We start from the raw sequence: 27,996 nt of genomic DNA, 5'->3' as shown, positions 1-27,996 counted from the left end.
TGATTACATGATAAATTTTATTTCATGCTGAGCCCTAACTGAAGGAACCTCCTTAAACATGTTTTCCCACCAATAACAACATTTCCCTTCAGACTTGATCTATTGGCTGTTAAAATAATGCCTTTGGTTATCCATCCCCTCCCTCCCCTCCCCTCCTGTTTTTCTCTTCGTTTAACATTGTCCAACCGACCCAGATTTTAGCGGTATTGCACCAAAAGAGAAAATTCAAACAACATTTATTATCAAGATTAAGTTCCCCAGCAGTGAGGTTACAAAATTCACTTTCACTAGAGAGTGTTATAGTGATACGATACTTCTTTTGCCAATTCGAACCACAACAATGGTGGTTGTGCAACTTGGCTTTGTGACAGTAACTGTCCATTCCATATGATCTTCGGTTCCTGCACCTCCTGGCTTCAGATGTCCCTTTTTTTCAACTCCCGGCTGATCAGACTCCAAGGTTTAGGATCCATGCCCTGTAGCATGTTTTCAGTTGATTGTATCTTGCTGTTGTTGTTGTTGTTGTTAGTCAAAATAATCAACATGGGACCCGGAAGAGAAAGTGTTCTCCTTCAATATGCTGATCAGTTTCTGTGCTGAATCATCTGGTGAAAGGATTTTATTCTGAAAATGAATTTTTTATCTTTTAACAACAATTTCATGTATAACATACACCCTGTACTAGTTTTTGAGACCAAGGGGCAGGTAGTTACAGCTGTAAGGTGGGGGAGGGGGGGGGACTTTGCCTTGCCCCCCACTATATGCCCCTGGGTCTTCCGGAATGCCCGGCCGTACTGATTGGCTAGAGGCCAGTTTATACGCTACGATTTGCTGGCCAGATTCAAGAGGCCATTTGGCACGGGCTGTACACTGTACTTGAAAGCTCAGTCCAATGGTCCATGTTACCCCTTGCTGTCCCTTGTTTCTTTAGTTATCTGACTCACTGACTAGCCTGCACTACATTGTACTTGTTACCCTGTGTACCAGGGGTTTCTTTTATCTATCATCTCATATCGAATGCTCGCTCACGCTCACTGAATAATTGTTAAATAAAAAGAGGATCAGTGAACAGGCTGCCAGTTATCTACTAAATAATAATAGTACTTACTTGCTGTTTACTAGCCTTGAAGGTTTCCGCGATTTCTCGATTGCCACACGTGTCGCATATTTCCTCGTACATGTCTGTTTGCAGAGGACCAGGAGCATAGCTCAGAACTCGCACATTCGCCTGAGGAAAACACAATGACAGGTGAATTGAGTGGTTCATGAAAATGGTGCAGCTCATTATCGCTTATTCTAGCCCCGTGGAGATTCTAGAGACTTATTGAGAGGCCTGTGGAGTTTTAGAACGCACAAATGTTGGGATCCCTATGGAGAATCTGGAATCGGTTTCTGGTAAGGGTGGGCTAAAATCGATACCAGATATGCGATACTGGAGCTTTCTTGAAAAATATCGATTCTTGTGAGAAATATCGGCTGTTTCAATCCCTTTGGATGCTTCTCACATGACCGCTTACTTGGATACTAAAGGTTGTTTTAGTGCCATAAACCAATATTTTTCTCTATGAAAATTAAAAAAAAAAGACTACCTCCTCTTTAGCCAGCACCTGACACATCATATCCCGAGCTGCTTTTCCAGTGCAGTACAAAGAGAAATAAGAAAACGACTCGACTGCCATGAGTGATGACACATTCACTACAGTGCAGCTAGCATCTTTAAATCTCAGCAGAAACTTTGATCTGAGGAAAGGATGTACAAGCCACCACACCAGTAAGCATAATATCTTTAAGGACAATTCACTAAAAGAAATGTTACGATACTCGAAGGGCTGAGAGCAGATATTATATTGTCTTATGTTAAATTCTAGGTCACCTGACTTCTTCATTTTGCTCAAGTTTAGCAAAGAATTGGAAAAGTTAAGTGAAAAGTGTTTGTAAAATACTATGTACTGCAAATACACATTTGTATAACTAGTACAATATATTGCCCAATGGTGGGGGTGCTAGGGTATACTTGGGATGGGTAAGTGTAAATGAGACCAAGTTACAAGTTAGACTCAAAAAAGTCGTGTTAGGCTTCAGCTGGACTCAAAAACCCAACCACGCAGAACACGATTAAAAAAGTCCATATGAAATGACTCTATACATTCTGTAAACCACATGTCTCTGCTAAGCCCTTTCCTGCCAAAACAAGTCCACCAGATAATTTCTAGTCCAAAACAGTAATTATTATTGTTTCCTGTTGCTATAAATTTTATTCCAGTGGGAAATTCACAAGGCACACTTGGGATTGCATTATGTGCAAAATAAGCAAATAAAAAACCATTGATTAATCACAATTAAAGTGGTGTGTTCAAAAAGGCCATACGTGACTCTTGATCGCACATCTTGAAAATCCCCCCCCCCCCCCCCCTTGATCTTTACAACGAAACACAAGGTAATTTGGAAGGAGAATCTAGCAGTTTATCAGTCACCAGGGGCTCTTTTCCAGGCACTCCTTCAATTGTGAATTTTGTTACATACACTGTACAGTACAAATAATGATAATACATTGTAAAATGTGGTCTCCTCTGAGATTAGCCATCCACAGGACAATCAGATACATGTAACTGTCTTGTGTAGAAAAATTGAACAACAACTTTCCCACAAATCAAAAACAAAGTTTCATGGGGAAATGCCAGAAAGTGTTACAAGATAGATGTACATGTACTGTATTTACCAAACAAAAAATCTTACATTAAAAACATAGGAGAAGAAATATTGAGGTTGAAATAATCTTGAAGGGCCTCAGCACTGCCTGACAGATCCTTAATACATTTTGATACATCACCAAGTGATCCAGCATTATTCACAAGAATGGCATGAGTGAGTTTAGATGGTTCAACCTAAACACAAAGAGACTGCCTGAACATTGAAATTTATTATTCAACACAAGCAAATGTACACTGTAACACTGCCCAAAATAAGGTCATAGTGCAAAGAATAAAATATTCATCATGGACCCAGAGTCAACAGATATCCTGTGATATACGCAATTTCTTGTAGGGTGGAGAAAATCAAGATCATCCCAATCTCTTCTGCAATAAAATTGAGAGCTCTTTGGTTTTAATGTGTTGAATAATTAAACAGTTATCCTGCTCAGTCTTTTGATTTCAGCAAACTCAGTGACTACAGCCTTGTCGGCTAAGTATCAGGTGATATTCCATTTCATTTCACAGGATAATCTTGAGTAACAAATCTACTAACTTGAGGCATTATATACTGGTAACCAACCTAAAGTGCATTTAGATAGGGAAGTGGGAGGGGGGAGGGGTGGTTTGTAAAGAAACTGTGGTACTACTGCATTGGTGGGGAGTGGAAACAAACGTTTGGTGTATCAACAGAGTTGATAACTAAACTTAATTTGGCCACCATTAGGCTCAATTTGAGTGGCGATGTTTCAAGAATGGATGCTGACAAAGGGCTAATTAATGCTCTAAACATCAGCACTCAAATTTCTTTACAAAAAAAATTAATACCAACTGTGTTGATAAAACCAAACATTTGTAGTTACGAAAACAAGGAATGACCTAAAATGATCTAAAATGATCTAAAATAAATCTGAAATATTCTAAAATGATCTAAATCTACAGTGGATAAACATCTACAGTGCGCACATGCGAACATTTAACCTTTATCCACAATTTATTTAATTTACCGGATACTTTAAATAACATCACTACACCAACTATTTCTGGAAACAACGAAGATGCAATCAATGTAGTTCAGAATAACACCACGGTGTTAGATTATTATCTGCTATTTTATAAAGAGGCGTTCCACATCAAACGCCAATGGCCATCACTAAACAAAGAATTGAAATCCAGAAGGGAACTCTGCCTGTTCTCAAGAGTATACATATTTAAGCTCCTAATTTTGTATGCATTAATTTTTTAGTCTGATGACGGTATAGTTTATACAAAATATAACTGTCACTTGAGATTTTGATTTTGTTCATTTGTTGTCAAAATTTAAAGACACGATGAATCTACTCTTTCAATTGTTTATCTTATATGTCCTAAAATTATCATCAGGTTTTGGCTTTTTCATTTATACTGTATGTACGCCCTGAGCTTAAGCTTATAATTATTTGGAATAACAAATATATTTACAAGTAAGATTTGAAAGAATGAAGAGTATGAATGTATTTATAATTTAATTACCTTACTGAAGGCATTATTTACAGTTTCTTCCAATGTCTTCATCTCACCAAGACTGGCAACAATAACATGAACTGCAACAAAAATGTAGCTTCAATGAAGTCCACAATCATTTGAGAATTACTTGTCATTGATTACATGCAGTGTAACACACTATCATAAACAAATCTAAACACTCATGAATGAAACTTTGAACTGGGATGGAGATACACAGTTTATGACTCAAGACAGCTACTGCATGTACAGTAAATTATTTCTCTAGCACCAATTGTACCATATTTCTCATTCTCACCCTCGCCATTGTGATGCCAAATGTACTCGTTACTCTCCTTGCTGTTCACCCCTAAGTTCTGTCTGAGTCTGATTGGCTGACAGTCAGTCTACATTATGCATGACCAGTATTTCCAACAATGAAATGAACATTCAAATTTTCCTTTGTAATGTTCGGCATTTGAATGGAATTTTGAAGATTTCTATTGAAATCATTCTTTCCAAAAAAGATCCATTAACTGTATAAAAAAAATTCAAAAATACTTTGGAAATAATAAATTTATTGTTAGTTTTGAAATACTTGATGTTGTAATGTAAAGAATTCATGGCTTTATACCTCAATAAGCTAGCCAAGGGAATTTTCTATGCAGGGAACTCTGAAATCTCACTGGCAATGTTCAAAACTGAGTTGTAAATTTCAAAACTCCATTCAATTTCAAAAAAATACTGGTGGGTCATCATGTAGATTGACTGTAAGTAGATCATGTGACATGATATAGTCTTCATCTGCAGAGAGATCAAGTCGCTATCCATACTAGCATACACGCCAACCCACGGAGTTCAAAAATCGAGAGACGTCCAGAAATCTTCAGGGGCAGCCAGCGGAACCGTGTTAGCAACAGTGAAGAGCCTCCGAGGGCTGTTCAATCTTTCACTAAGTATTCAATATTTAAAGTAGACATAAAAAGCTCTAGGGAGATTTATGTACCAAAGCAGGAGCACGGGAGATGAGGCAAAAAAGCATAAGTCTCCCGCCAAAAGCGCGAGAGTTGGCATCACTGTACTAGTGTCAGCCATCCAGTGAAAATACCCAGATGGATATACATGTACATGTTAGTACTTACAATAATGTCCAAAAAAACCTCTGGACAACTCATCTTCCAGATCATTAAAAAAATGGGTTGTTAGCTAGTTGCTTTTGTGCACTCCAAAAGAAAATAAAAGTGGTGAACAATTTAAATCACTTTATTTGAACTGTCCGATATTGAATCTGACACAGTTAAAACTGTGGGCCCCAAAATTATATCACACAAAGTATGTCATGCCTTGCCGAAATCTACCGCCTGTTTCCTAGACGCATTACCGCGGGGTTTGTCTTTCCTATATGCAATTCCGTAGGTGTGTTTTTACGAAAATATGTAAACTCTAAGCATGAGTTAGGTATATATACAGGCACATCATGTTGTATTGTTAAACTCCCTGAAGAAGTGTGCGCTAGTCACACGAAACGCGTAGGAGAAATAAAGAAGTTATACAACTACAGTTCGCAGAGTGCTGCTCACTAGTTTAGTTTTTATTAAATTAGCAAAGGCTAATTCAGGCAGATTACTAATGAAAATTAATAAAGGCAACAAGGAGTAACATGGCCCATTCAGCTGAGTTTTTAATTTTAGTCAGTGCCAAATGGCCCCTTCAAAAACCTAGAGTTTCACAAAATTTAAACAAAACCTTCCAGTCTCCAATGTTGTGGACCAGGTCCTGAAAATGTCCTTTTCTGACCTTCCTAGCTCCATTTGCAGTGAATATATGGTCACTGGTTCAATTTTATTCTTGGTATATTTTTTATTTTCCTTTGTGTTATACTCATTATCATACATTACCATAATTATACAAAAACAAAGGAAAACAAAAATGGAACCATGGATAAAATTGAACCACTGCAACAAAAAAAAATATTATATTCTGCAGCAGTTTTAAAAGCTTTGGTCTCCTGTTTTTGTGTTTATTCATGCATCATTTTCAATGAATGTCAAAATTTCAGTCTGCTGATTGGCTCATTCTGTAGGTATTGTCTCTAAGAATACAGACAATGAAAGCGATTCCAAATGTAATGCATAACATATACACGCTTTCTCAACGGAAAATAAAACCTTTTCCGGTCATACTTTTCCCTTGTCATTGTATAAAACAAATCAACTGCAGCTTTCTATGGTCTATACTGACTCTTATAGACCATAATATGACTCTCAGATAAAGTGTTCAATACTTGGCAGTGAAAACACAAGCCATCCGTTGAGTTTGAACATTTTATGACATCATTATATGGTCTATTTAACAAATATTCCATAAGCGTATTGGATATGAGATGATAGATAATTAAGTCATATCCAAAAGTGTCAGTGGAATAATAATTGTTACAGTGTATATTGAAATTGCTATACCTTGCTGATTTCACATTGCAAGAACATCCAGAAGACAATTTAAGACAGTGTAGTGGCTTTTCTAGGGCATGGTATAATGGTTCATATACCATGGCTGCTAAGCCAATCAAATCCCTGGAGTTGGCCTTATGCACGCTACTGGTGTACACAAGTGTAACATGGTGCTTAGGCACAAAATTCGTCCATTGGTGAATGAACAATATTGGTGAGTAAGAAAATTTTGATGCACAGTCTTGGCACATTCTAGGCACAGTTTTGGCACAGTTTAAGCACATTTTACGCACAGTTTTCAGCAATAAAGAACTGGCATCTGACGCTTTTAATTTGACAGCTAATAGTTTTTCATCACCATGAAAAGGAAAGAAAAAAATGGAAGCAAGGAAAACAAACAAGAATTGGATTTTTTTTTTGGTGTGTGTAAAATAGAGCTTGAACCAGTAAATTTAACACTATATAATATGTAAATATTATGGAAAATGCAAACACTTGCGCTTTAATTGTTTACATTTTTTGGCTTGCGCTAAGTTTAGTGAAGGCAAAAAAATTCAGCTCTCGAGGTTTCTGATATTTGCAGGGATTGAGTTATAGTGAAGAATTAACCCTAAAATAACAAAAGAGGCAAAGTTATTTATTCAGCACAAGTCCTTGCCACAAGTACAAATTGTACATGCACAATGAGACAGCACATTTTTGAATAAATAATTTAATTTGATGAAACAGCGATTTGGAACTTGGATTTGTGTTTTTCGATATTAGGTAAAAACAATTTAACATTTTTAGAGTCTGAAACACAATTAAAAGAAGTTTGAAAATACAGTACACAATTTTAATGATGTCTTCTTGCACGCGCTTATTCATTTTAAGATGTTGTTTTCTTGCGAGGATAAGAAGATGAAACGGTTTTGAAAATGTCTCATCAGTCTTTTAACAACTTAGGTACAATGTAAATATGTAGCATTGTAGAACTTATCATGCAACATGAACACACTGTGAAAGCAGCAAAAGAACAACCACAAAGCGAAACTCGCAAGCTCAACCTTGGCACAGTTTTGGCACAACCAGAGTTTGGCACAAATTTAAGCTTACTTTAAGCACAGCTTGTGCACAGGTTATGCACACTTCTGGCACACTCAGAAATTTGTAATCCGCGCTAAGGCATGCCCAGCTGTATGTTCAGTCTCAAAAAGCACAGTCTGATCTTGAAAACAATAATTGCAATTTTAGGGCAAGCTCTCCAAATTAAAAACAATACCCCATATAGGATGGAAGCTCAACTTGTGAGCATTTGGAATGTCTTTTATTTGCATCTCAGTAAGGACTGAAAATTCAGAAAGACGGTCTAAAAGAAATTGACCTCGTTACTCACAATGAAGGTAAAATATTAGTCCCCTTGCTGTTTGTTACTATAACTTACTTATTTTTTTAATTCTTAGACACAGTTTTCAAGACAACAAAAACTCATAAGTTTTTTTCAATTAGAGAGAAAGCAAATTATACTTTGTGTTCTGTTACTTGAAGTGGAGAAATTCAAAAATGTGCCAATCAGACTGCAAATGTTATGTGTGGCCTTCAAAATACTCATATTTTTCACCATTGTGACGTTATTTTCTCTTTTCACAATACCTTTCAGAATAAAAAGTAGCGATATTAAAACATGACGTTTCGGCGACGACATGTCACCATTATCAAATGTAAATTATAATAAGATTGGTAACGTTATATAAAGAAAGGAAGGTGGGAAATTACATTAGAATAAAACGAGATGGAGTAAAACGAAAGAATGTGCAAAATTAAATGAACAGTTTTGCTGGTATGAAGTCTTTTTGAGTGTTAAGAGTTGGTCTCTTTTTCCTTATTAGAAGCACCTCGTAAATAAGGCACCGACTCTTAACACTCAAAAAGACTCCATACCAGCAAAACTGTTCATTTAATTTTGCACATTCTTTCGTTTTACTCCATCTCGTTTTATTCTAATGTAATTTCACACCTTCCTTTCTTTATATAACGTTACCAATCTTATTATAATTTACATTTGATAATGGTGACATGTCATCGCCGAAACGTCATGTTTTAATATTGCTACTTTTTATTCTGAAATGTTTTTCCAAATCCTTAGTTATCACAATACCTTTCAATGAAAACACGTTCCTCCAACCAGAAGTTGTCTAGAAACTTGAAATCTGTGGCAATTCTCAATTTGATCGAAGTTCAAATTATTTCACAAAAATGAAATAAACCTTGATTTTTGGTTGTGTACACCAGTAGCGTGCGTCAGGCTAGTTGCATTGTACAATTGTTAAGATTTTAATTAGAGAGTATAGATCCTAGAAAACTGCCATTGATTTGCTAATTCAACACTCCCCCCCCCCCCCCCCCCAACCACCCCCCGCAGTCCTGCATCTTTCAAAAGCTCTATTTTCACTGGGCACTAATATAACCTGCAGCTGCACTGTTTATTTTTCTTTTTCTTTTTCAGTTGAGAGCGTTATTCTGTTTTTCATTCTTTTTCCTCTCGACCAACCATGCCAGACATTGTAAATGGTACAGATTGTCCCACCGCAAAGGTTCAAATGTGGACGAGTTCACAAAACTTAAGCTTAGTTACGTACATGTAGTCGACTTTGTCGTGGACACGTAAAAGGTTTCATGGGCATCAATCAATTCGTGTATTCAAGAAGGCAGTACAGAAATAGTCTGATGTAATATAACTTACAATATAAGCTTACCTTCAGCGGCTGAGCAAATCTCGATGATTTTATTCCTCGTTTCTTGGAGTCCTTCCTCAGAACGTGACACCAGAATAAAATGTCCCTCAGTTTTATGATCAGCACACTGACGCGCTAAAGCAACAGCTACGGATCTTCCAAAGCCACGACTAGCGCCAGTAATTACACAGCAAACTCGAGAACCAGGGACAAACAACATCTTCGCGCAACACCTTATCTTTCTCGCAGATAAAAACAAGATGGCGACAAGTGAAAAACAACCAGGCGTTCCTACGCCTTAGCATCCGCGCTAATCCACACGTTATCCAATCTGATTGGTCAATAAAAATGATCACGAACTCGCGTGTTTTTGTCCAGTCCCTGCGGCGTGAGTTGCGTGACAGAGACCGAAGGGGCCACTGGACGAGGCCTGCATGCAAGGCCTATGAATCATTTGCCTCAACATGCGCTCAACATGTTGTTGAACCAAATGTCGGGGTGTTTGAACAGGTCGTCTCGAAAATGTTACATGGCGTTGAAGCCGTTTGAACACTCCGTTCAACATTTGTCCAACATTTGTCCAACATTTGCCCAATATCCGTTGTTTTGTACCCGCGACGACTGACACTTCTGTCCTTCTGAACGTAACGTTCATTAAACTGCGGCAGGTTCTTAAAAACAAACATTTCTTTCTTGCATTGTCTCTCCGTACAAATATGTAACTTGTATCAACACAGTGTTGCTTGTATGCGTAAATTGGCCAACATCTTCAACAAAGCTTTTATAGCGGCGGCTTTCTTCTTTCCCAGAAACTTGATTTAATTGATTTTTTTTTCCTGAATACAGCCAGGTCAAAAATTACTGACATTTATACTGACAAACTGATCTTTAAAATTCATATTGGCCATGTACCAATTCTTCTTTTTGCTACAAATGTTGAGCATGCGCAGTTGTGCTATGTGTCGCATTTCTGACACATGAAAAGGAATTTTACCACATTTTCTCTCCTGAAAAGTGAGTGGATCTGGGTACGAGATTACGTCCTCGCCAATTTATATCTGTAATTTTATTTCATTGTTTTATTTCATTTCATTGTTGAACTCTCGCTAAGGTGGACGGCATGCACTATTTTATCTTTAAACACCAATATTTACCATAGGGGTTTTGAAGACGACTGACAAGTTTAGTGAAACAATTCTAGCCAAATTAAATTTGCTCGCATGAGAAACACACACGAAACACAAAAACTGCTGACCACAAGGTGATTGTGAAACGGAAATTTACCGTTTCATGTTCATCCTACCTCCTCCCTACACACCCCTCCCCTCTCCCCCAAAAATCTATAGATAGACTCACTTTTTTGAATGATTATTTCAACCTCGTTTCTAGGGTCTTTCCACTTTCCGTCCTCTCTTACTCCAGGGAACGGCAAGAGAAGACACCGTTAGAACGAGGTTGTGATTTTTTCAGTTATGTTTTCCTTATCCATGCTCATTGATTTCCTTGCTCAGTGAGCAGAAACAGTACACCAGTGAGGTGATGTTATATTACATACGGGACGATTTTTAACGAAACGTTGCTCTCGTGTAACAGCGCGCACAAGGTTTAGCGAAGCGATTGTGTTGCGACAACACTTGTAAGTTTTTGATCTATCTTCAAAACGACGCCGCAACGCGATGCCGCAACTAAATTAATGTTGCATTAAAAATCATCGTTAAAAATTTTCTCGTGTAAAATCACATTTAAAAAGCACTATCGCCTTATGTTGTCATTACGGTTAAAAAGCACCCGCAAGCAACCTGCTTAGACCACCAAAGGAATCGCGCGGGAAGTCCCGAGTGTTCTTGGCCGGTATAAGTTTTGAATCGCCTCCCAGCAGTCTTTTTTGGTTTTGGGTGGAGTAGTAACACGATTTCTCTTATAAAAACATCTGTGAAAACTCTCTTCTCATTCAGGTAATATATTATAACGCCAATTTCTGGTTAAATTGATAATCTGCGTTTACATCATACTTTCCGAGCTGACCCTCTATTGTCAGATCGTCGCTCTTTCCACGCGCACACACTCAGTTAGTGAAGCAAGTTGAGCTTTATGGCATTTTATAAGGTCTCTTGTTTTAGTTTTAGTTCAGTTTCTTTGGATTTTAATCATATAATTAAATGAACCTCAAAGGCATCCATCGGTTGGTCAGATTAAGTGTATTTAATTAAATGTTTTCAATTGATATCATTTCTCTGCAGTGCGTTACAGATCAAGACAAGGATGAAAGCTTCATTGAGCTAACATTAACAACATCTTTGAGGAAAGAAATGTGATATTATATTTTAAGCCTGGTGAAATAATAGACGTATTTTTTTCCGAAAGTGACACAGGCATACTCGCAAGGAGAAAATCTGAGCTCTTCTCCACAGGAGTAAGACCTATAGTCTTCCGATTACTAGTTCGGATGCTCTACCACCGAGCTGCAGGAGATTCGTTACTTCTATCAACTTTGAAGACGTTCATTTTAAAAATAGTAAGATCCGATCACCTTAAATCTTTCATTTCTTCCTCAAAATCTTAAATCTTCCTTAAAATTGGCATGAGTGCATGATGGTAAAACGCTGAAAGCAAACTCGGTATCAAAACGAGGCACATGTCGAACTGAGGATCTGCTTTGGATTCAACGTTGTTGTTGTTGTTGTTGTTAATGCACTGGAAGAAAAGAGTAAAATAATATATTAAATTAGGAAGTGTTTCAATAAATGAATCGTTGTTTTGGGTGATTTTCTTTTGCTAAAGTACTGAGAGAGATGACAGCCATAAGTGCGGCAACTGCAACCAATTTGGTGAAAAACAAACCAAATCAGTTCATTTTAGAAACATGTTAGACCAAAAACAAAGCCACGGTAAAAAAAAAAAAAAACTTTCATTTTAACAGTTGAATGGTTGCATGATTGAGGATTCCGTTCACAGACGCGGAAGAACTTCCGAGTAGTTTTTACGATTTTAGACTTTCACGCTTGCATAGACTCCAAATTAAACATAACCGAAGTTATAACTACCTAATAGATTACGCAAGACAGTTGCGAGTAAGTGCATTGTCGTATCTTGTTGGAGCCACAGTATGGAATATTTCAAGGTGTGAGATAAATACCAAGTCACCGAGCGTGGAAACCACGCCTAAAATAAAGTCGCTTAATATGTGCATGCATCGTTGGGTTCCATTTGTAAAATTTTGCCAGCACTAACGTAATGGCTTAACAACATGACAAAAGTTACACGGGTGAGCGAAAAAATGTAAAATTAGCTGCAAAGTCGGTGATCCAAATCGTCTTACGTAAACGAAACAGATAACCTAGACATTAGCTTGTACGGTGACGACTGCTGGGAGAAATTGGCCATGAGTAACATGATAATTAACCAGGTTTACTAACGACCTGTTTTTGCCACATCTTAGAAGGGCCACAGCAGGGAGGGGACGAATTTTTTTATCAGAGAACTAAACCGTACTTGTTACAGAGGTGATTTCAAGTCACGAAGCGCGGAACACACGACAAAAGGAAAAAAGACAAGCACGAACTAAATTATAAAACAAACTCTAAATACAGAGAAATAATCAGTGTATGCATCATTGGATCCCATTTGCAAATTTTTTGTGAACGATAACGTAATCGATCGCTTGAAAACGAGACGAAGTTACACGGACCAGCGATCAATGGAATACTTTGGCAAAGTCGGTGATCCCAATAATTAGGAGCACCCGTCGGAACATTTCGGTAAAATATCTGTTCGGATAGAGGGTCCCCTAAAAATTTCGAAAGTTTTCGCCTGGTGATCCCCTAGACTTTTCAAGGTTTTTTTGAAAACCATCAAGTTTCCCTAGAATTTTCGGAAATGATGTACTCTCGTTTGATAACTCACATGATTTTGGGATGGTGTTTTCGTCCGCTAAAATTTTCGTCCGTCGTAACTATTCCAAAAGCTGCTAAAATTTTCGGTGAGGAATTGAGGTATCATCAGGAATTTACATTACTTAGGTCTGACAGAGCGTATAATTTTATCCCCTAACGTTTTTGGATGAATAGGTTATACGCCTATAATATTCGGATGAGCCTTTAATTCCCTAAGATTTCTCTTAATTTTCGTAGCCACAGGTACAGCCAAAAACGTCCCCTAAAATTTTCTCATGAAACTACGGCTACTACGTGTCCTCGAACTTTCGACAAGATCCATCAGGATAGCTAAAACTTTCGGATGAGACAAAAAAGCCCCCTCAAACTTTCGACACGACCAAAGTTCCCCTTACATATCCGAACACATAAATATTTTTTAGGCCGGGCAGCTCCAAATTAACCAAACAGGCTTCTTAAGCATACAGAAATCCGTTTTAGGCACTTCTGACGTATTTAGGAAGATTTAGTCGTTGGGTGCCCCTGAATCATGAACATTGAACAAAACAAATTGGTTGGATATTGGATTTTTTACGATGGGGATTTTGAGCTTAAACTCGTAGAAATACAAGATTATCGATTATGATTATAAATTAATCGACCCCTTTTCTCCGATAATTAGTCACTGATTGTAAGTAGTTCTGCGGCTACGTAAATGTAATCAGTGAGTGAAACGGCGAAATTCGAAAATTGGAAGGCGTACGATTAAGCAAAACTGTCTACGCGAATGAAGACAGTCTCTTTCCTAAAAGCGATATCTGCATGCTAATATTAATATTATACAATGCTGATGCTATCTCAATTTTGATTGGCTAAAAGCACCCCGCTAATTCTAGATGGCGCTGTGTCATCGCGTCACATCTACAGACACTGGCGTTTATGCATGTAGGTATGACGCGTTTTTGCAGACAATGGTTTTCGTCACCTGACAAGCTAGCCGGCGGTTTGAGCAAGATTGTCATGGCGGAGTCCGCTCCAAGATTCGCGTCAGTCTCAGAAGCGGATTTAGGACGCCTTGTTGACGACAAGGACGCAAAGAACACCAAACGAGCTACCAAGACAGCTCTTAGAGTTTTACAGCAGTATTTGAAGGAGAAGAAAGTTCCCGAACCGCAAACCAAAGATGGCATCAGTAACGTTCTCAAACTATTTTATGCCGAAGCTAGAAAAGTCGATGGAACTTCTTATTCCAAAAGCACTCTCAACAGCCTGAGATTTGGACTGGGCAGACACTTCAAGGCGACTCTTGGCTTCGATATAATAAACGATCCAGCATTTGCCGAGGCAAACAAAGTTTTTGGCGCCAAGTGCGTTGAACTAAAACGACAAGGGCTCGCCAAAGTCGAACACACGCCACCGATCTCCGAAGAAGATCTTAAAAAGCTGTACGAAAGCGATGTTTTTAACCAAAACAGCCCGGAAACGCTTCAAAACAAAGTTTTTTTCGAGGTTATGTTGTACTTTTGTCGCCGAGGAAGGCAAAATCTTCGTGAACTCAAAAAAGCTGATTTTTCATTCAGCACGGATGGCAAAGGTGCAAAATATGTGTGCAAAACAACAGATGAACTCACAAAGAACCGACGAGAAAATGATGAAGGATTTGAAGGAGGCGTGATGTTCGAGAAACCAGGACCACACTGTCCTGTGGCTTCATTTGAACGGTACATACAGCACCTGAATCCCTCAAACGAATTTTTGTTTCAGCGGCCGAAGAAAAACGCCAGCATATCTGATCAAGTATGGTACGATAACATGGTTGTCGGAGAGCGTTTGCTCGGTGAAAAAATGAAAAGGATCTCTCGAGAAGCCAAACTTTCAAAGTGTTACACCAATCACTCGATCAGGGCAACGGCGGTTACAATCCTGGACAAGTCCGGGTTCGAAGCAAGGCATATCATGGCGGTGAGCGGGCACAGAAATGAATCCAGCATTCGGAGCTATAGCAGGACTGGCATTTCAACCAAGAGAAAAATGTCGGAAACCCTTACGACAGAGTGCGAGGTGAGAGGTGAGGAAGTGGCTATTAATCCGCACCAGTTATCTCCTGTTATTAGCCTTTCTCAAGAGGAATTTATTGTACAGAACTCTCATTCAGAGATAACGAAAAATTTTAATTTCTTCAACTGTAATGTCAACATTCATTAAACGCAAATCGGGAACATTTTTCATAAGACCGTACAACTTAACTTTAGAATTTTGTTCAAAAGTTTCAGTTCGATTCAGTTTTTCCTGAAACGTTTTCAGATGTTTTAAGCTTAAATCTTTTCTGTAAACCTTTTGAATTCCGCTTTACACGTTATTCACGGCTGTCATTAATAAAGATGTTTACACTGAAACGTGTCATTGCGTGGCTTACTTTGTTGTTGTTCTGTGAAATGTCTCAACGCTTGTACATTTATAATTGTATAATAAAACAATTATTGGATTCGGTTTTCGCATGATAGCGAAATTATCAAGGCCTTGGTTTGTGTTATCCGCCTCAGCCTTCGGCTTCGGCAGATAACACAAACCTCGGCCTTGATAATTCTCGCTATCATGCTCAACCTCATCCAATAATTGCTTATTATTGTACATGGCTACATCATCATTATCATCATCATCATCATCATCACCATTGTTATCATGATTATCATCCGTCATCATCGTCATTATTACTATTAGATTATAGCTAGTGAAGAGTACGTCAGCCTGTCTTGAATCTTTATTGAATATACAAGTATAAATACATACCTATATTTACATGTTTAACATTATTAGTTAAAAAGTAGAAGTGTATTTAAAAAAGAGTCTATTAATAAAGCTAGCTTGTGTTGCTGTTGAAGGAACTGTTCACTGAGGCGGTTCTAACTTCTACTTCTGTCAGTGGCGAACTACTAAAGGATGATTAATGATACTGTGAAAACTTTCCTGTGGTACCTATAGTATGGTACCGTAAAATGTTTAAGACTTTGGGTGAAATTCTAAGTTGTGACTTTTCAAAACGGAAGCGATTGAAGGGTGCTTTAATCAGTTGCATGCTGTTAAAAATTATTTTATATATTGGAAGTAAAAGAGTTTGTGACAACTTGTCAATGTTTGCCCGTTGTTGCCTTGCAAGCAGAGATCCGTTAGATCTTCCTTGAAAAAACGGGAAGATGCTGAAGAGGAGGTGATCTCTACTTAAGCAACAAATCGTAATGATTAAACGAAATACTCAGTGTTATTTAATTTCAATGTCGCCGTTCGCTTGTTTACGGAATCTATTGACACATATAAATCGCAATATCACATTGTTAATACAATTCGCAATTCTGGGGCTCTAACTGCTTATAGGGAGAAATTAGCGGTAGATATAATCCTCCAGTATACGATTCGATGATTTTGAGATCATTTCGAGTCAGTATACTGGCAACTAACATTTGTGCTTTTATCATAGTAACGGAGTTTGTAACAAAAATTCATTAATTTGTTTGTTTGTCTGTTTTCCTCTGTAGCGGGGTCTATAGCTAGAAGCATGTGGAATGAGCGAGCTCAATATTGGCATCCTTTAGCTGCAGACTTCAGTTATATTAACTGTGTTGATACGCGGAATGATTTTTAACGCAACAGTGTTGAGTTATTTAAAGTTGTTATCATGAAGCAGCGCGGGGGCAACTTTTAACGAAGAAATTTGTCGCAGCAATTGCAAGCTTTTTACACTCTGCTTTTTTTTATAAGATCGTCTAATTTTGGAGCTGAGGCTGAACGTTCTTATATTTTTTTGGCGATTTGAGGCTGAAAACATTCTTATGATGCTCTTAAATTACATGGTATACCGTCACTACATGTATTTCGGTAAATCAATGCGGACGTGACCAGGAAACCTATCAAAGTGCATTGCCTGTTGAGATATGGTATCAAGAACTGCTGATTATGACAAACTGAGATGTGTGTCACCATTGTTAATGTTATACAAAACATACCCTTAAGTATATTGGTTAATTTACATTTGTTACCTTGATCTTACATACAGATTAGCAAAATAAAAACGTTCTTAATCGACTCTCAGCCTGAGGAATGTCCTTAAATCCTTAATACGTTCTTAAAATTTTGGTTAATCTCAGCCTCGACGATCTCATAAAAAAATGTTCTTTTAAAAAAAACCAGAGTGTATCTGTTTTGAAAAAATCTACGTTAAATCGGCAGCTCCATATAATATCCCCTTTTTTGAATAGGCAACGTACCTCATTTCTAATTGATCATAACTAGTTTAACCCCACCCCCTTCCCCCACCGTTAAGTCCAGGACAAGAAATCTCTACGAAACCATCCTAACTGAAGCTGGACCATTCAAGGCCAATGAAGCAATTTTTAATAGCGTCGTTTATTTCTTCATGAAATTTTCAAACTGAAACGGTTATGTCTGTACTGGGCCATTCAAATTACCTCGGGCGTTTTCTTACGAATACTGCAATCGATTAGCATACAAGAAAGTGCTCTACTCGCGTATTAACGACCTGATAAAGAAAAATTAATCACGATTGATATTAAACAATATTATTGTTCGACCTCCGGCTATTTCAATGCTAGCGGCTGTGCTCGTGTCTCCGCCGCTATTGGGCAGCAATTTTTAGAGATGTTGTTTATTTTGTAATTAACTTTCCAAAAAAAAAATCTGATTTTGTAAGTTGGAGAAAGATGTTATCTCGGCCTTCTGTTAGAGTGTAAAGGAAATGTAGCTTTGTTTTCTTGTTCGTGTTTCCAGATGTTGATTATACTAAAATCGCTTTTTGCTAAGTGTTTCTGCTCGATCGAGCATGCCGTAGCAAGCACGTCATGGTAGAATGAACGCCGTGATTAATTCATCGACTCGACGTGTGTCCCTATTCATAAACGAATCCTTTATGTTTTGTTATCCATTGTACATGTTGTGTTATCGCCGAAGCAAGCTAATTCGAACTCGTCCTTGTAATGCGATGTGAAACAAGCGTCCGTAATTTGTGGTTAATTTAATTCCCTTTGGAACTGAGAACACATCAGAATTTGGGCCGAGCGCGTAAGCGAGGGCAGTCGGTTTGAAATGACGGAGGGAGGGGGGAAATCAAAAACGGCGAGCGTTACTCGGCTAGCGATTGGTGAACGAGAAATGGGCGAAGGATTGGAATCCTGTGAGAAGAATATCTTCGAGGAGTTTAACTACAAATGCGGAAATGCCCCGGAAGTGGAGTCTCTTCTACGAGAGACTATCAGTCAACTAGAATCTGCTTTGCGGGAATCTACGAGGTTGCTCTCCCAGCGAGATAACGAAATAAACACTTTGAGAAATGATCTCGGACTAAGCCGTGGAGATCGTGATAGTAATGTGAGTGTTACGTTGGAAGAAGAGGTAAAGAGCTCTCAGAAGCGTGTGATTGATTTAGAGAAGATTGTTCAACAACTTCAACAAGATATCTCAATGTACAAGGCTGAAAGAGACAGCATGTTGATGAAAGAAAACGCTGGAGACGAAGGAAACGTGGCCGGCCAAACTTGTTATTGCGGGTCTCTGTGTGGGGCCATGAAGGAGATGGTGGAATTGAAGAAGAAACTGCAAGTTACGGAGCAAAAGTACAGTAACCTAAAGAGGGCGTTTAAAACCTTAGAACGCAGCAAAGTTCGAGTTGGAGTGGCGCATCGAGATAGTCCTTGTACGATAAGTTGACTGGTGTTCAACTCGAGACAAAGAATCAACGGGCATGAAAATATCCCGTGACATAATATATTGGGAAAAAACACATTACATGTTTCATATTTATCGCTTGAAAAATTCAATAAGAAACATCGAAGAACATAGGACACTTTTATTAAGCTTCATTGTAAAGGGGTTTGAAGTTTGAACTCAAATGGTGTTTGTACACGCCGGCTGTTGCAAGTCGAACGAAAATTGTGACCTCCCAGCGATTCAGGTGATTTTGGCGGGAAAAGGTGTCAGAGGGTGCATTTTCCCGCCACCTGCCGAGACAAGTTGTGGTTATAACGATAAGTTGCTATTTATAATTATAGCATCATAATACCACAAATATAATACAGTTCTTTCCTATTTCACTACCGCACAGTCCTGAAGCTGTAGTCATTGAAATTTATTCCTACATCAGACCGTATGTCGACGAAATCTTGAGAGCGACGTATAATTCATACACCATAATCAACTTACATTTCAATCTACTTTTTTTGATCATTTTCTGATCATGACATGCAATTTGTTTTAAAACATTATCTCGCAAAGCAAAATTTGAACCTATTTTTCCGCAGCCATTAGTTCCCCGGGGGACCAAAAGGTATACCTGCCGATTAAATTATAAAAAGCTAAATTGTTGAAAGAAAAATTTTGAGATTTATATACATATATAATTTGAAACGGGTATCACAAAAGGCCATTGCATAAGTCTATGCAAAACGCGGCACCTGAATAAAAGGCAGTGTAAGAGAAATATGGTGTCTATTGTCCAGTTAAGTCAGCGATAGTTGTAAGAACATGACTGGTATGATATTTCATTTCAGTGAATATTGCCTGATAGGTGCAAAGATATTATTGGTAAAGTTCTCCATTAATGGAAATCTTTTAAAGCAACGAATAATATAACAAGTGTTTTAATAGTCAAGCCATTGCGTGTTATTGACATGAAATATATTCGATTGTTAGCAACAGATTAATAAATATTAATATAAGAACTTTGTGGGTACATGTTTGATATTAATATCAGTTTGAGAAATACATAGATGCAAAGAAATCAGTATCTCAATAGTGATAATTGCCGGAAAGCATAACCTACGGATATGTCAAAGAAAAGTTGACTGTATTCATCCTTATTAATATTATCTTATGAGACAACAATAACTAACTGCGTTGATAAACAAAACAAATACAGGTTATTTATCCACCACAAATAAATATAGAGCAAAACGTCAACAGTCGACAAAGAAAACAGCACAAATTGGGCTATTATGTAAATTTGTTGATAAAACAACCCGACCGGTGATCGAGCGCGTGATGTTTTGCCAATGCAAGGGAAAACGGTGAAAGGTTTGGACATTTTGTCTGTGCAGAACTCGACCCTGGCAATGTTTATTGCTTATATGTAGCAACAGATTATAGTTTTCTCACTGGATACACGTCGTAGTTAAAAAAAAAAACTATTGAAACAGGGATCAGGGATAAAATGTTTATTTTATTAAAATTTTTCTTCTCATTCTTAAACAGGAGCACTCAACGGGGACATTTACAGAAAATACTTTAAAAGTTGTCCCCTGTCTCCTCAGATCGTTTGATGGCCTTCTTGAGACATATTTGTTTAAGCTAAAACAATTTCAATTGTTCAGATGGTTTAGCTGGAAATTTAAGTAACGAAACGGAACTTTATTCCCCGAATTCATGAGCTGTTGTTGGTTTTACGAAAATCAGATAGCTGACATTTTTGTGAGTTTTTACCAACACATTTGCCCCTTCGAAAACGAAAAGAATTAGTTTTCCAGTGTTACAAAAGTTCGAGCACAAATTTTGTTGAAGAAAAGTTTAGATTTAGTTCGCAAAAAAAATCCGAATTCCTGAGGCGATCGATTAATGCCTTCCAAAGACCCTACTTGTTGTTTTACAGCCTGTTCCAGGCTCTCGGTGTACCGCGTGAGGCGCAAAGGAGTGTGGGAGAGCAACGGAAAAGGCGGTGGGGGTGTGGGGGGGGGGGGGGGGGGATGTTTTCCCTCTCGCCCACTCCTCCGCATCTTCCGCGGTACACCGAAAGGCTGGAAATAGACTACTTGTGTTTTTCCTTCAGTTACACACATGCACTCAGTTCCTTTGAATATCTATTACGGAGAGCAAAAATCGTTTGAGAATCCAGCTGTGGTTGTTAATTTAGACACTACAGTTTTTCTTCTGCAAAATTTCTCCTAAAATTACATAAAAGCAGAGAACTAATTCCTCTTCCAGTTAGTATTCTCCTAGCCGACAAACATCTCGTCCAATTTTGAAAATACGATTCCGTTCTCTGAAACCTCCGCAACTTAAATTTCCAGCTAAATTATCCCAACAGATTCAACTACAGTCGGACCTCTATTAAGCGGCCACCCTGGGGACTTTGAAAACTGGCCGCTTAGTAGAGGTTGGCCGTTGAATAGAGGTATCGAATACAGCACTTTACTGACAAAATAATAATTCGGGACTTTGGAAAGTGGCCGCTTAATGGAGGGTGGCCGCTTAATAGGTGGCCGCTTAATAGAGGTCCGACTGTATATGCCTTTAAAATCAGTAGCTCTATTTTCACTGGACCCTGAAAACCTGCAGCTCCACTGCTGTTTTTGTGTCTAGGCTCATATATTGTTTTTCGGTTCGTTCTTTTGTTCTCTCGACCAATAATGCAAGACGTTGCAAACGGTGCAGGTCGCCTTTCAAAAGGCTTCGAAATGCTACAAAATGATTTTGGATCACAAGAGACAACGTTTCAATCTAACTGTGGTCCGTTTTTCAAAAACTCCCGCAACGTTTTCGAATTCGTGTCCGATGGTTACCTTTTAAATTATTTTTAATCGATTTTTTTTTATCCATACTAGACCAATGTATTTCTTGATAAAGTTCCCAACATTTCAGGGTGAGGCCCGAATAACTTTTGCGAGAGTTTTCATAAACGATACGCATGGAACTTTTAAAACGTTCGAAGAACGTACGACTTTCGCACATCATTTGCTGTTCAAAACAACTAAAAAGCAAGTTGCCTGAAGTTCGAAAGCTTTCACAACATATAAAGAAGTAGCAATGTTTAGGATAGTTTAGTTTTCAGCCATAAAAAGGTCAATTAAGGACGGTGCCTCATAATGCAGAAGTATTTCCACACTGTTTATGACTATGCGGGAAAAGCAGATCTTTGTAGGGGCCACTGAAATCCAGAAAGAAAATTAGGGGTAGCGGGGCATAATTAAGCAACAATTATTCAAAAAATTAGTAAAATACAAAGCAATGTATGGCGTTTTTTTTTCTCCAAATTGAAGCGTTATTTCTAAAAAAAATCATGGTTTCCCCCAGCTATTTGGATACCAAGAGCACTTGCCAAGTTCTGCTTTCCCTGTATTAGTAGACTATCCCAGCCTGTAAAATATCCCTGTATTAGTAGACACCACCCATATAGGAAAGCCGAGTATCTAGAGATGCGCAGAACATATGCACAGTAATAAAAATAGGCACCGATCATAAAAAAACTAAGTAAGTTCTTAGTGAAGGATCTATGTGCCCGTAGAGTCGAACCGCCAAGATATTACTTTAATGAAGATAAGCTAGCCGGGCGTTCGAGAGCTGGCCGCCACTTTCCTGCAGTACTAAGTCTGACACTGGTTTTATTTGTCGCCATAGTTAATTAGACCACATGTTTGTCAGCTGTTCTAGTCTAACCCGTTCACACGGGCCAAATTTGCCAACGCGAGTTTGTCGCGTGTCGAAGGAGCCTCTGGATTACATACCTCTTACTAACTTCATTTTCTAGGTGCGTACTGTAAATTACGAAGCGAGTTTTCTTCAAGTTGATTTGTGGCCCAAATGCGAAGCACCATACATCAACTGAAGGAGACGAGGATCCGTAACTTACATTACGGACCAAGAAAACAAGGTTAATTAGTAAGATATTTGTTATATCTCTAAGACTAATCGGGATGCGGGAAAGGAATAACTTTATTCTAATTTAGCGGGCCGTACACTGAAATCTGGCCCGCAAAATCCACCAATCACACCACGCGTACTTACTGAGAGATATAATAAAAAATATTAATAAATTAATAGAGTGAGACGTATTAAACTTTGGAACCGAAGTCATGTATTGTTGCCTTGTTTTCACGTGACTTGATTTCCTTGCTTTTACTTATCATTCCGTTCCAAAGACTTCTGTGGTAAACACAAACTGTGACTGGCTCTAGTTGGCTGAATCATAACTATCTATAGCTATCGGCCCGTGCTACTTGAAAAGTAATGTTTTCCATTGTAAATGAGTTGATCAAAACATCGTTATTTTGGCGGATTTCCACCCAGACATTTTGGTCTGACGAACCCGTAACGTCACTCTAGTAGGTAACTTACTTAATTAAGCAGCAATGCCGATGCGAACGCCAACGAAAACATCACTAAAAAATACATAATTTTATTTATGTTCAACGTACTTTGCGATTATTTCAAGTCATTCAACTTCTTCACGAAAAAGCGAAGTGTCCAAGAACCAAATTGGTTGGAGTAATGTTCAAGTTAAGGAGGCTCGAGGCAGTTCTTTGGACTTAGGGTGAAAGTTTTGAAATTACATTCTCGCATATAAGATAAACTTCGATCTTCTTCATACTACATCATCATTTCAACATACGATCAAAGTTAATTTTCTCATCGGTTTCCAAGCAACAGCTATTACCATAGCAACGGAAGCGCATAGCCTCTCATTTTAAACATTGTCGATTATCTCGAAATCTAGTCAGACACTTTATGACGAAACTTTAGGAACTTAAACTACTCAATCTAGATAACTTGTAGGCGTAATTAGAAAAAAAATCTGTAAGAGCGTTTTAAAGTAAATAATGAATCAATTTTTACGGGGTGATTTTGTTTATTCCAGCATTTTTCACCAATATCTCTGGCAAAATAAAACTTGACACTTTGTCTTTTCTGTCAAAGGGTCCTTCCTGATAGCAAAACATTCTAAATGTATATTGAGCGTCATAGGTGTCTCCGATTTTAAGATATTTATGTTTGAAAAAAGTTAAAGTAAAGCGCAGATGAATGAAAAAGTTCCTACCTTTTTTTTTTTGCCGCTTTACAAGCGATTAGAGTAAGAATTCTTTTCGATATTCACGCACGTCTTAGGCTCAAGAACCGAAACCGGTGTTAGATAAGAAAGTTGAATCTTGGTCAAGTTTCAGTCAACCAATCATTGTCACGCATTTTATATTTTAAATCTTTATTTGTAACGATCCTTTTATGTTTCTCACTTTTCTTTTCATTCAGCCCTCGACTGGAAGGTTTGTATTGCAAACCGAAATATTGGGCAATTTTGTTTTTAAACAAATATATTTTTTTTTATTCTAGCCTTTGTTGTTTATTCTATCAAGCTCGTCACCTCCGCTTTTGGGATCAGTCTGCCGTCAATATTTTGTATTTATCTTTCTGATCCAGGTCTACAAGTGATCCGGCACCACTCATCGGTTTGTCGCTGTGGAATTGCAGATTTTATTGTATTGATAAAATGTATTCGTTCGAGGACGTTTTATCTGCTAGGGAGCTATTTATCTACTGGATCATGAAGTTATCACCTCTTTGATCAACTGGGGCCTCCACTTTGAGGAAGGATGTATGCCTCTCAAGATGAAATATTTATCCTTTGACTTAAAGTTAATGGGATCCTGACTGCTGAATGCAAACACAGGCATATGATTCATGGTGTGTTAAGAGGGACTGTATGGACGGTTAGAGTTAGGGTTAGGGTTATGAGGGTGACTCTATGGTACCTTACCAGGCACTTATCTCGTACCCAGATCTCCCACGGTCAGGCAACCGAACCGACTGAGATCTGGGTACGAGATTAACCAGGCACAAGTCAGAGACTTAACCTCGTTCCCAGGGTTTTTCCCGCGTAAATTGATCTGAGAACGAGGCTGGTCAAAGACTAGAAAACAGCATAGTCTCCTGGTGCAATAGGCCATTTCCCAGTTGCCGTGAACCTCACTATGAAAGCGAGGCTAAGTGCAAAACCTCTTCATTTGAAAATTAGTTATATTTGCATATGAATGAAAACTAATTTTCATAACAAAAACTTTGCACTTATCCTCGCTTTCATAATAAGGTTAAAAGCAACTCGGAAATGGTCTATTGAATATGGCCTGGACTCTACTTTGAGTGGTGATGCAGACTATGATCTAGGCCTCGACTCAGGTGACCGTGCGCGGTCGAAGAAACCTTTTACGAGCAGGAAAGGGAAATGAAAGTATCAAACAGAAGTACCGGCACAGTATGGCGTTGAACAAACGGGTGACCGTTGTCAGCCATCTTTCTTTAGAACAGGTATTTCCGGTATTAGGTTAACCGCGTGCAGTGAACTTGTCCATGTCTATTGTTCTTTGTTCAACCTCAAAACATAATTACGACACGTGATTTTATGTGTTTAACCAGATTACAATTTCAACACCGAGGATTTCTTGTTGACTTCGATGGAGGATTCTACAAAACAAAGTCAGGGAGCCAAGGTTGCCAACGGTAGGCTCAACCTGGAAGATTTTGAGATTGACTTCTTCGACGATGACTCAGAAAAGGATGAGAATGTCACTAAGCGAAAGAGTATAAAGGATTTTATCTCAGATTCTGTTTCTGTGACGTCGAATTCGTTGCTGAGAGCTACGATTTGTGAGCTGGAAAGAGCTTTAAAGGACACAAGACGTTTACTCTTTGAACGAGACAAAGAAAACAGCGTCTTGCGTCAAGACCTCGAGAAAGCGCGCAAAGATCTTCACAAGGAAACACAAACACGGAAAAAGTTCGAGGCGGAAAACGAATCAAGGGCAGAGAAAGCTAGAAAGGAGGACAGCGAGAAAGCAAAATTACGGGAAGAGATACAAGAACTCAAAGAAAAACTTTGTGAATTTGAAAATCCACCAGACAGCGGTGATCCAGACGAAATCGTTCCTTGTTGTTCGTCCATGCATGAACTGGTGGAGTTACAACGCAAACTGAAAGAGACTGAAAAACAACTGGAGGAATTTAGAGTAAATAATCAGGCGGCCGGTAACAGTGCAATAGATACAAGACAAACCGTCGGGAGCACCTCGAAGACTCACAAACCGACGCAAAAGGAGATTCAAACTCAACTTAAAATGAAATTTCTCCGAGATGCGTTTTTCTACTATATGATTGATTTTCACGCTGACGAGCAAATGAAAGCGATTTTAGCCATTTTGGATTATGAAGACAGAAGAGCAGATATTATCATTGAATCTCATAAAATGAAAAGGCAAGGGAAGAAGTTTACGGTGACGGAAGTTTCTAGTCGATCGCTAACATTTGTTCAAGAGGAGAAACTTTAACCGGGCTTAGTCCGCTCCAAATCCACTCGGAAATAGTTAGACGGCAAACAGTCCGTTGCGAACATGTAGGATCTTTCAAAGAGACGACTGCAGGGAGAGCGCGCAGAACAGGACTGAGTGTAAGACAACTCGCTTTTGATGTTTTGAATTTCGTCGATTTCAACTCCTTCCGTGAATTTTAAGATAATAAAATACGACTCTTTTGTAGTCTTCAAGAGGGAGAACCACGGCACAATAAGTACATACTGGAAAATGGAAAAATACGCCACAAATGACAGAAAAGTACTGTCCAATGACATTCGTTTGCATGTAAGACTTCACGGAGAATTTCTTCTAAACCGTCGAAAGTTAGGATGAGTTTGAAGAGGAGGGTAATGGAGTTTACACTTTAACTAGACGAGTTCTTTATTTTATTCTTATAGAAATTGCACGATATTGTTTCGTTTCAATCAAAGCAAAATTTTCAAAGCTTACGGAAGTGTACTATACATAACTGTTTTTGTATAACTTACGTTGATGTATACTAATTCTTTTCCAAAGAGAAAAGCAAGAAGATATAACGGATCAACAAATTCAAAAGCATTGTCCTTTCCTCCCGTTTTTCTCGTTTATGGCGTTTCTCGTTTTATCCCATACTCCTGTTAAAGAGGCACTCACCAAAGCTACTCAAATATTGAACATAGAACATTTTCTCTGACATGAAATTATTCGTAGACCACCGGGAGTAAAATATTATGTGATTTGTCCAATGAAAAAAAGTTTATAAATCAGGTTTTAGTAATTTGTCCAATATACCAAGGAATAACTGAAAAAGTTGTAATCCATTTCCATCCAAGCCATCCGCAGCAAGAGATAACAAATCCTAGCTTATCTATACTCGTAGGGTTGTTGTTAACAATACTGAACCATTATTTTAACATTTCCAGCGATACAAATATATACATTTTCGTTATTTAAAGGTACACCAAAAATCGGTGGCACTGCCTCTTTAATTTATGCCGTTTTGTCCACTTTGAATTTGAGCAAAAAACATAGGAGACCCTTTTTAGCGAGTTTACGCAACAGGACGGCTGATGTGGTGGGACAGCAAATTGTCCTTGTGTGACCAACGCCCGGGGGGGTACTCCCCTATATAAGGTATATAGGTATGTGCCGCCCCAAAGGGTATGGTTTTTGAGCCGTTTTGGTCTGAAATAGGGTATAGATTTTGACAATTACGGTCTGAAATCGGGTCGGGTTTTTGGGGCCGGGAACATTTACGAAAGCTTACCAACATATTTTTCTTCTCAGTACCTAACTGGAACGACTAACGGATAGCGAGAAAAAGAAATAGATAAACTATGTCATTCCAGCTTACTTTTACTCCTTGCGTCAACTTCCGTTCGGCACTGATGCATAATTATCAGGTCTGAAAACGGGTATGAATTTTAGAGGTCAGGTATGAAAACGGGTGTGGAAAATGGCATGTTTAGGTCTGAAATAGGGTCGGGATTTGAAGACCCGGGCGGCACACCCCCACCAAGAATTCCGAGGAGTACCCCCCCTGGGACCAACGCGACGGCCAAGTTTTCATGACTGTAGATTGTCACATTCCTACCACTCGTGGTTTTCGCGTCGTCACAGATAAGAGAACACCAGTTTTAGTAGAAAATCGCCCAAAAATGTGAAGGTACAAAGATGTCATGTTGGTCACACAA

General features: G+C 38.4%; 3 protein-coding genes across 4 annotated transcripts; 2 read left to right on the top strand and 1 right to left on the bottom strand.

Moving 5' to 3' along the window:
• On the bottom strand, positions 1-9,789 carry LOC146461510 (sepiapterin reductase-like). Of its 2 annotated transcripts, none has more exons than XM_085086838.1 (6): positions 9,358-9,789; positions 4,203-4,273; positions 2,737-2,885; positions 1,590-1,740; positions 1,109-1,228; positions 1-605 (listed from the first exon to the last, which is right to left on the bottom strand). In XM_085086838.1, exons 1-6 carry the CDS (start codon positions 9,554-9,556, stop codon positions 585-587), a joined length of 711 nt encoding a protein of 236 aa, XP_084942964.1. In that variant the 5' UTR covers positions 9,557-9,789; the 3' UTR covers positions 1-584. The 2 variants fall into 2 exon arrangements, with proteins under 2 accessions (XP_084942964.1, XP_084942963.1); XM_085086837.1 differs by having other exon boundaries at positions 1-624; positions 9,358-9,781.
• A 4,234-nt stretch (positions 9,790-14,023) lies between these two features.
• Positions 14,024-15,747, top strand: LOC146461509 (uncharacterized protein KIAA1958 homolog). Its single transcript, XM_085086847.1, has one exon. The coding sequence runs from the start codon at positions 14,148-14,150 to the stop codon at positions 15,411-15,413; it is 1,266 nt and encodes a 421-aa protein (XP_084942973.1). The 5' UTR covers positions 14,024-14,147; the 3' UTR covers positions 15,414-15,747.
• A 2,362-nt stretch (positions 15,748-18,109) lies between these two features.
• LOC146461508 (uncharacterized) lies at positions 18,110-27,405 on the top strand. Its single transcript, XM_085086883.1, has 2 exons — positions 18,110-18,878; positions 25,412-27,405. The coding sequence occupies exons 1-2, from the start codon at positions 18,306-18,308 to the stop codon at positions 26,297-26,299; spliced, it is 1,461 nt and encodes a 486-aa protein (XP_084943009.1). The 5' UTR covers positions 18,110-18,305; the 3' UTR covers positions 26,300-27,405.
• The last annotated feature ends 591 nt before the right edge of the window (positions 27,406-27,996 follow it).

The sequence above is a fragment of the Pavona decussata genome, unplaced genomic scaffold, assembly GCF_977016875.1.
Source record: "Pavona decussata unplaced genomic scaffold, jaPavDecu1.1 SCAFFOLD_198, whole genome shotgun sequence".
In the NCBI taxonomy this organism is placed as follows: domain Eukaryota; kingdom Metazoa; phylum Cnidaria; class Anthozoa; order Scleractinia; family Agariciidae; genus Pavona; species Pavona decussata.
Note: the sequence above shows the minus strand (reverse complement) of the source record. Positions and strands in the feature narration are given on the sequence as shown.

Excerpts from the sequence above, each read along its gene's own strand:
- LOC146461510 (XM_085086837.1), bottom strand. The coding sequence starts at position 9,556 with ATGTTGTTTGTCCCTGGTTCTCGAGTTTGCTGTGTAATTACTGGCGCT. Across the intron at positions 2,886-4,202 it reads TAAATAATGCCTTCAGTAAG|GTTGAACCATCTAAACTCAC; the intron begins GTAATTAAATTA and ends CTTTGTGTTTAG. Across the intron at positions 625-1,108 it reads TCAAGGCTAGTAAACAGCAA|AATAAAATCCTTTCACCAGA; the intron begins GTAAGTACTATT and ends ATTCATTTTCAG.
- LOC146461509 (XM_085086847.1), top strand. The coding sequence starts at position 14,148 with ATGCATGTAGGTATGACGCGTTTTTGCAGACAATGGTTTTCGTCACCT.
- LOC146461508 (XM_085086883.1), top strand. The coding sequence starts at position 18,306 with ATGACGGAGGGAGGGGGGAAATCAAAAACGGCGAGCGTTACTCGGCTA. Across the intron at positions 18,879-25,411 it reads AAACCTTAGAACGCAGCAAA|GATTTCTTGTTGACTTCGAT; the intron begins GTTCGAGTTGGA and ends TTCAACACCGAG.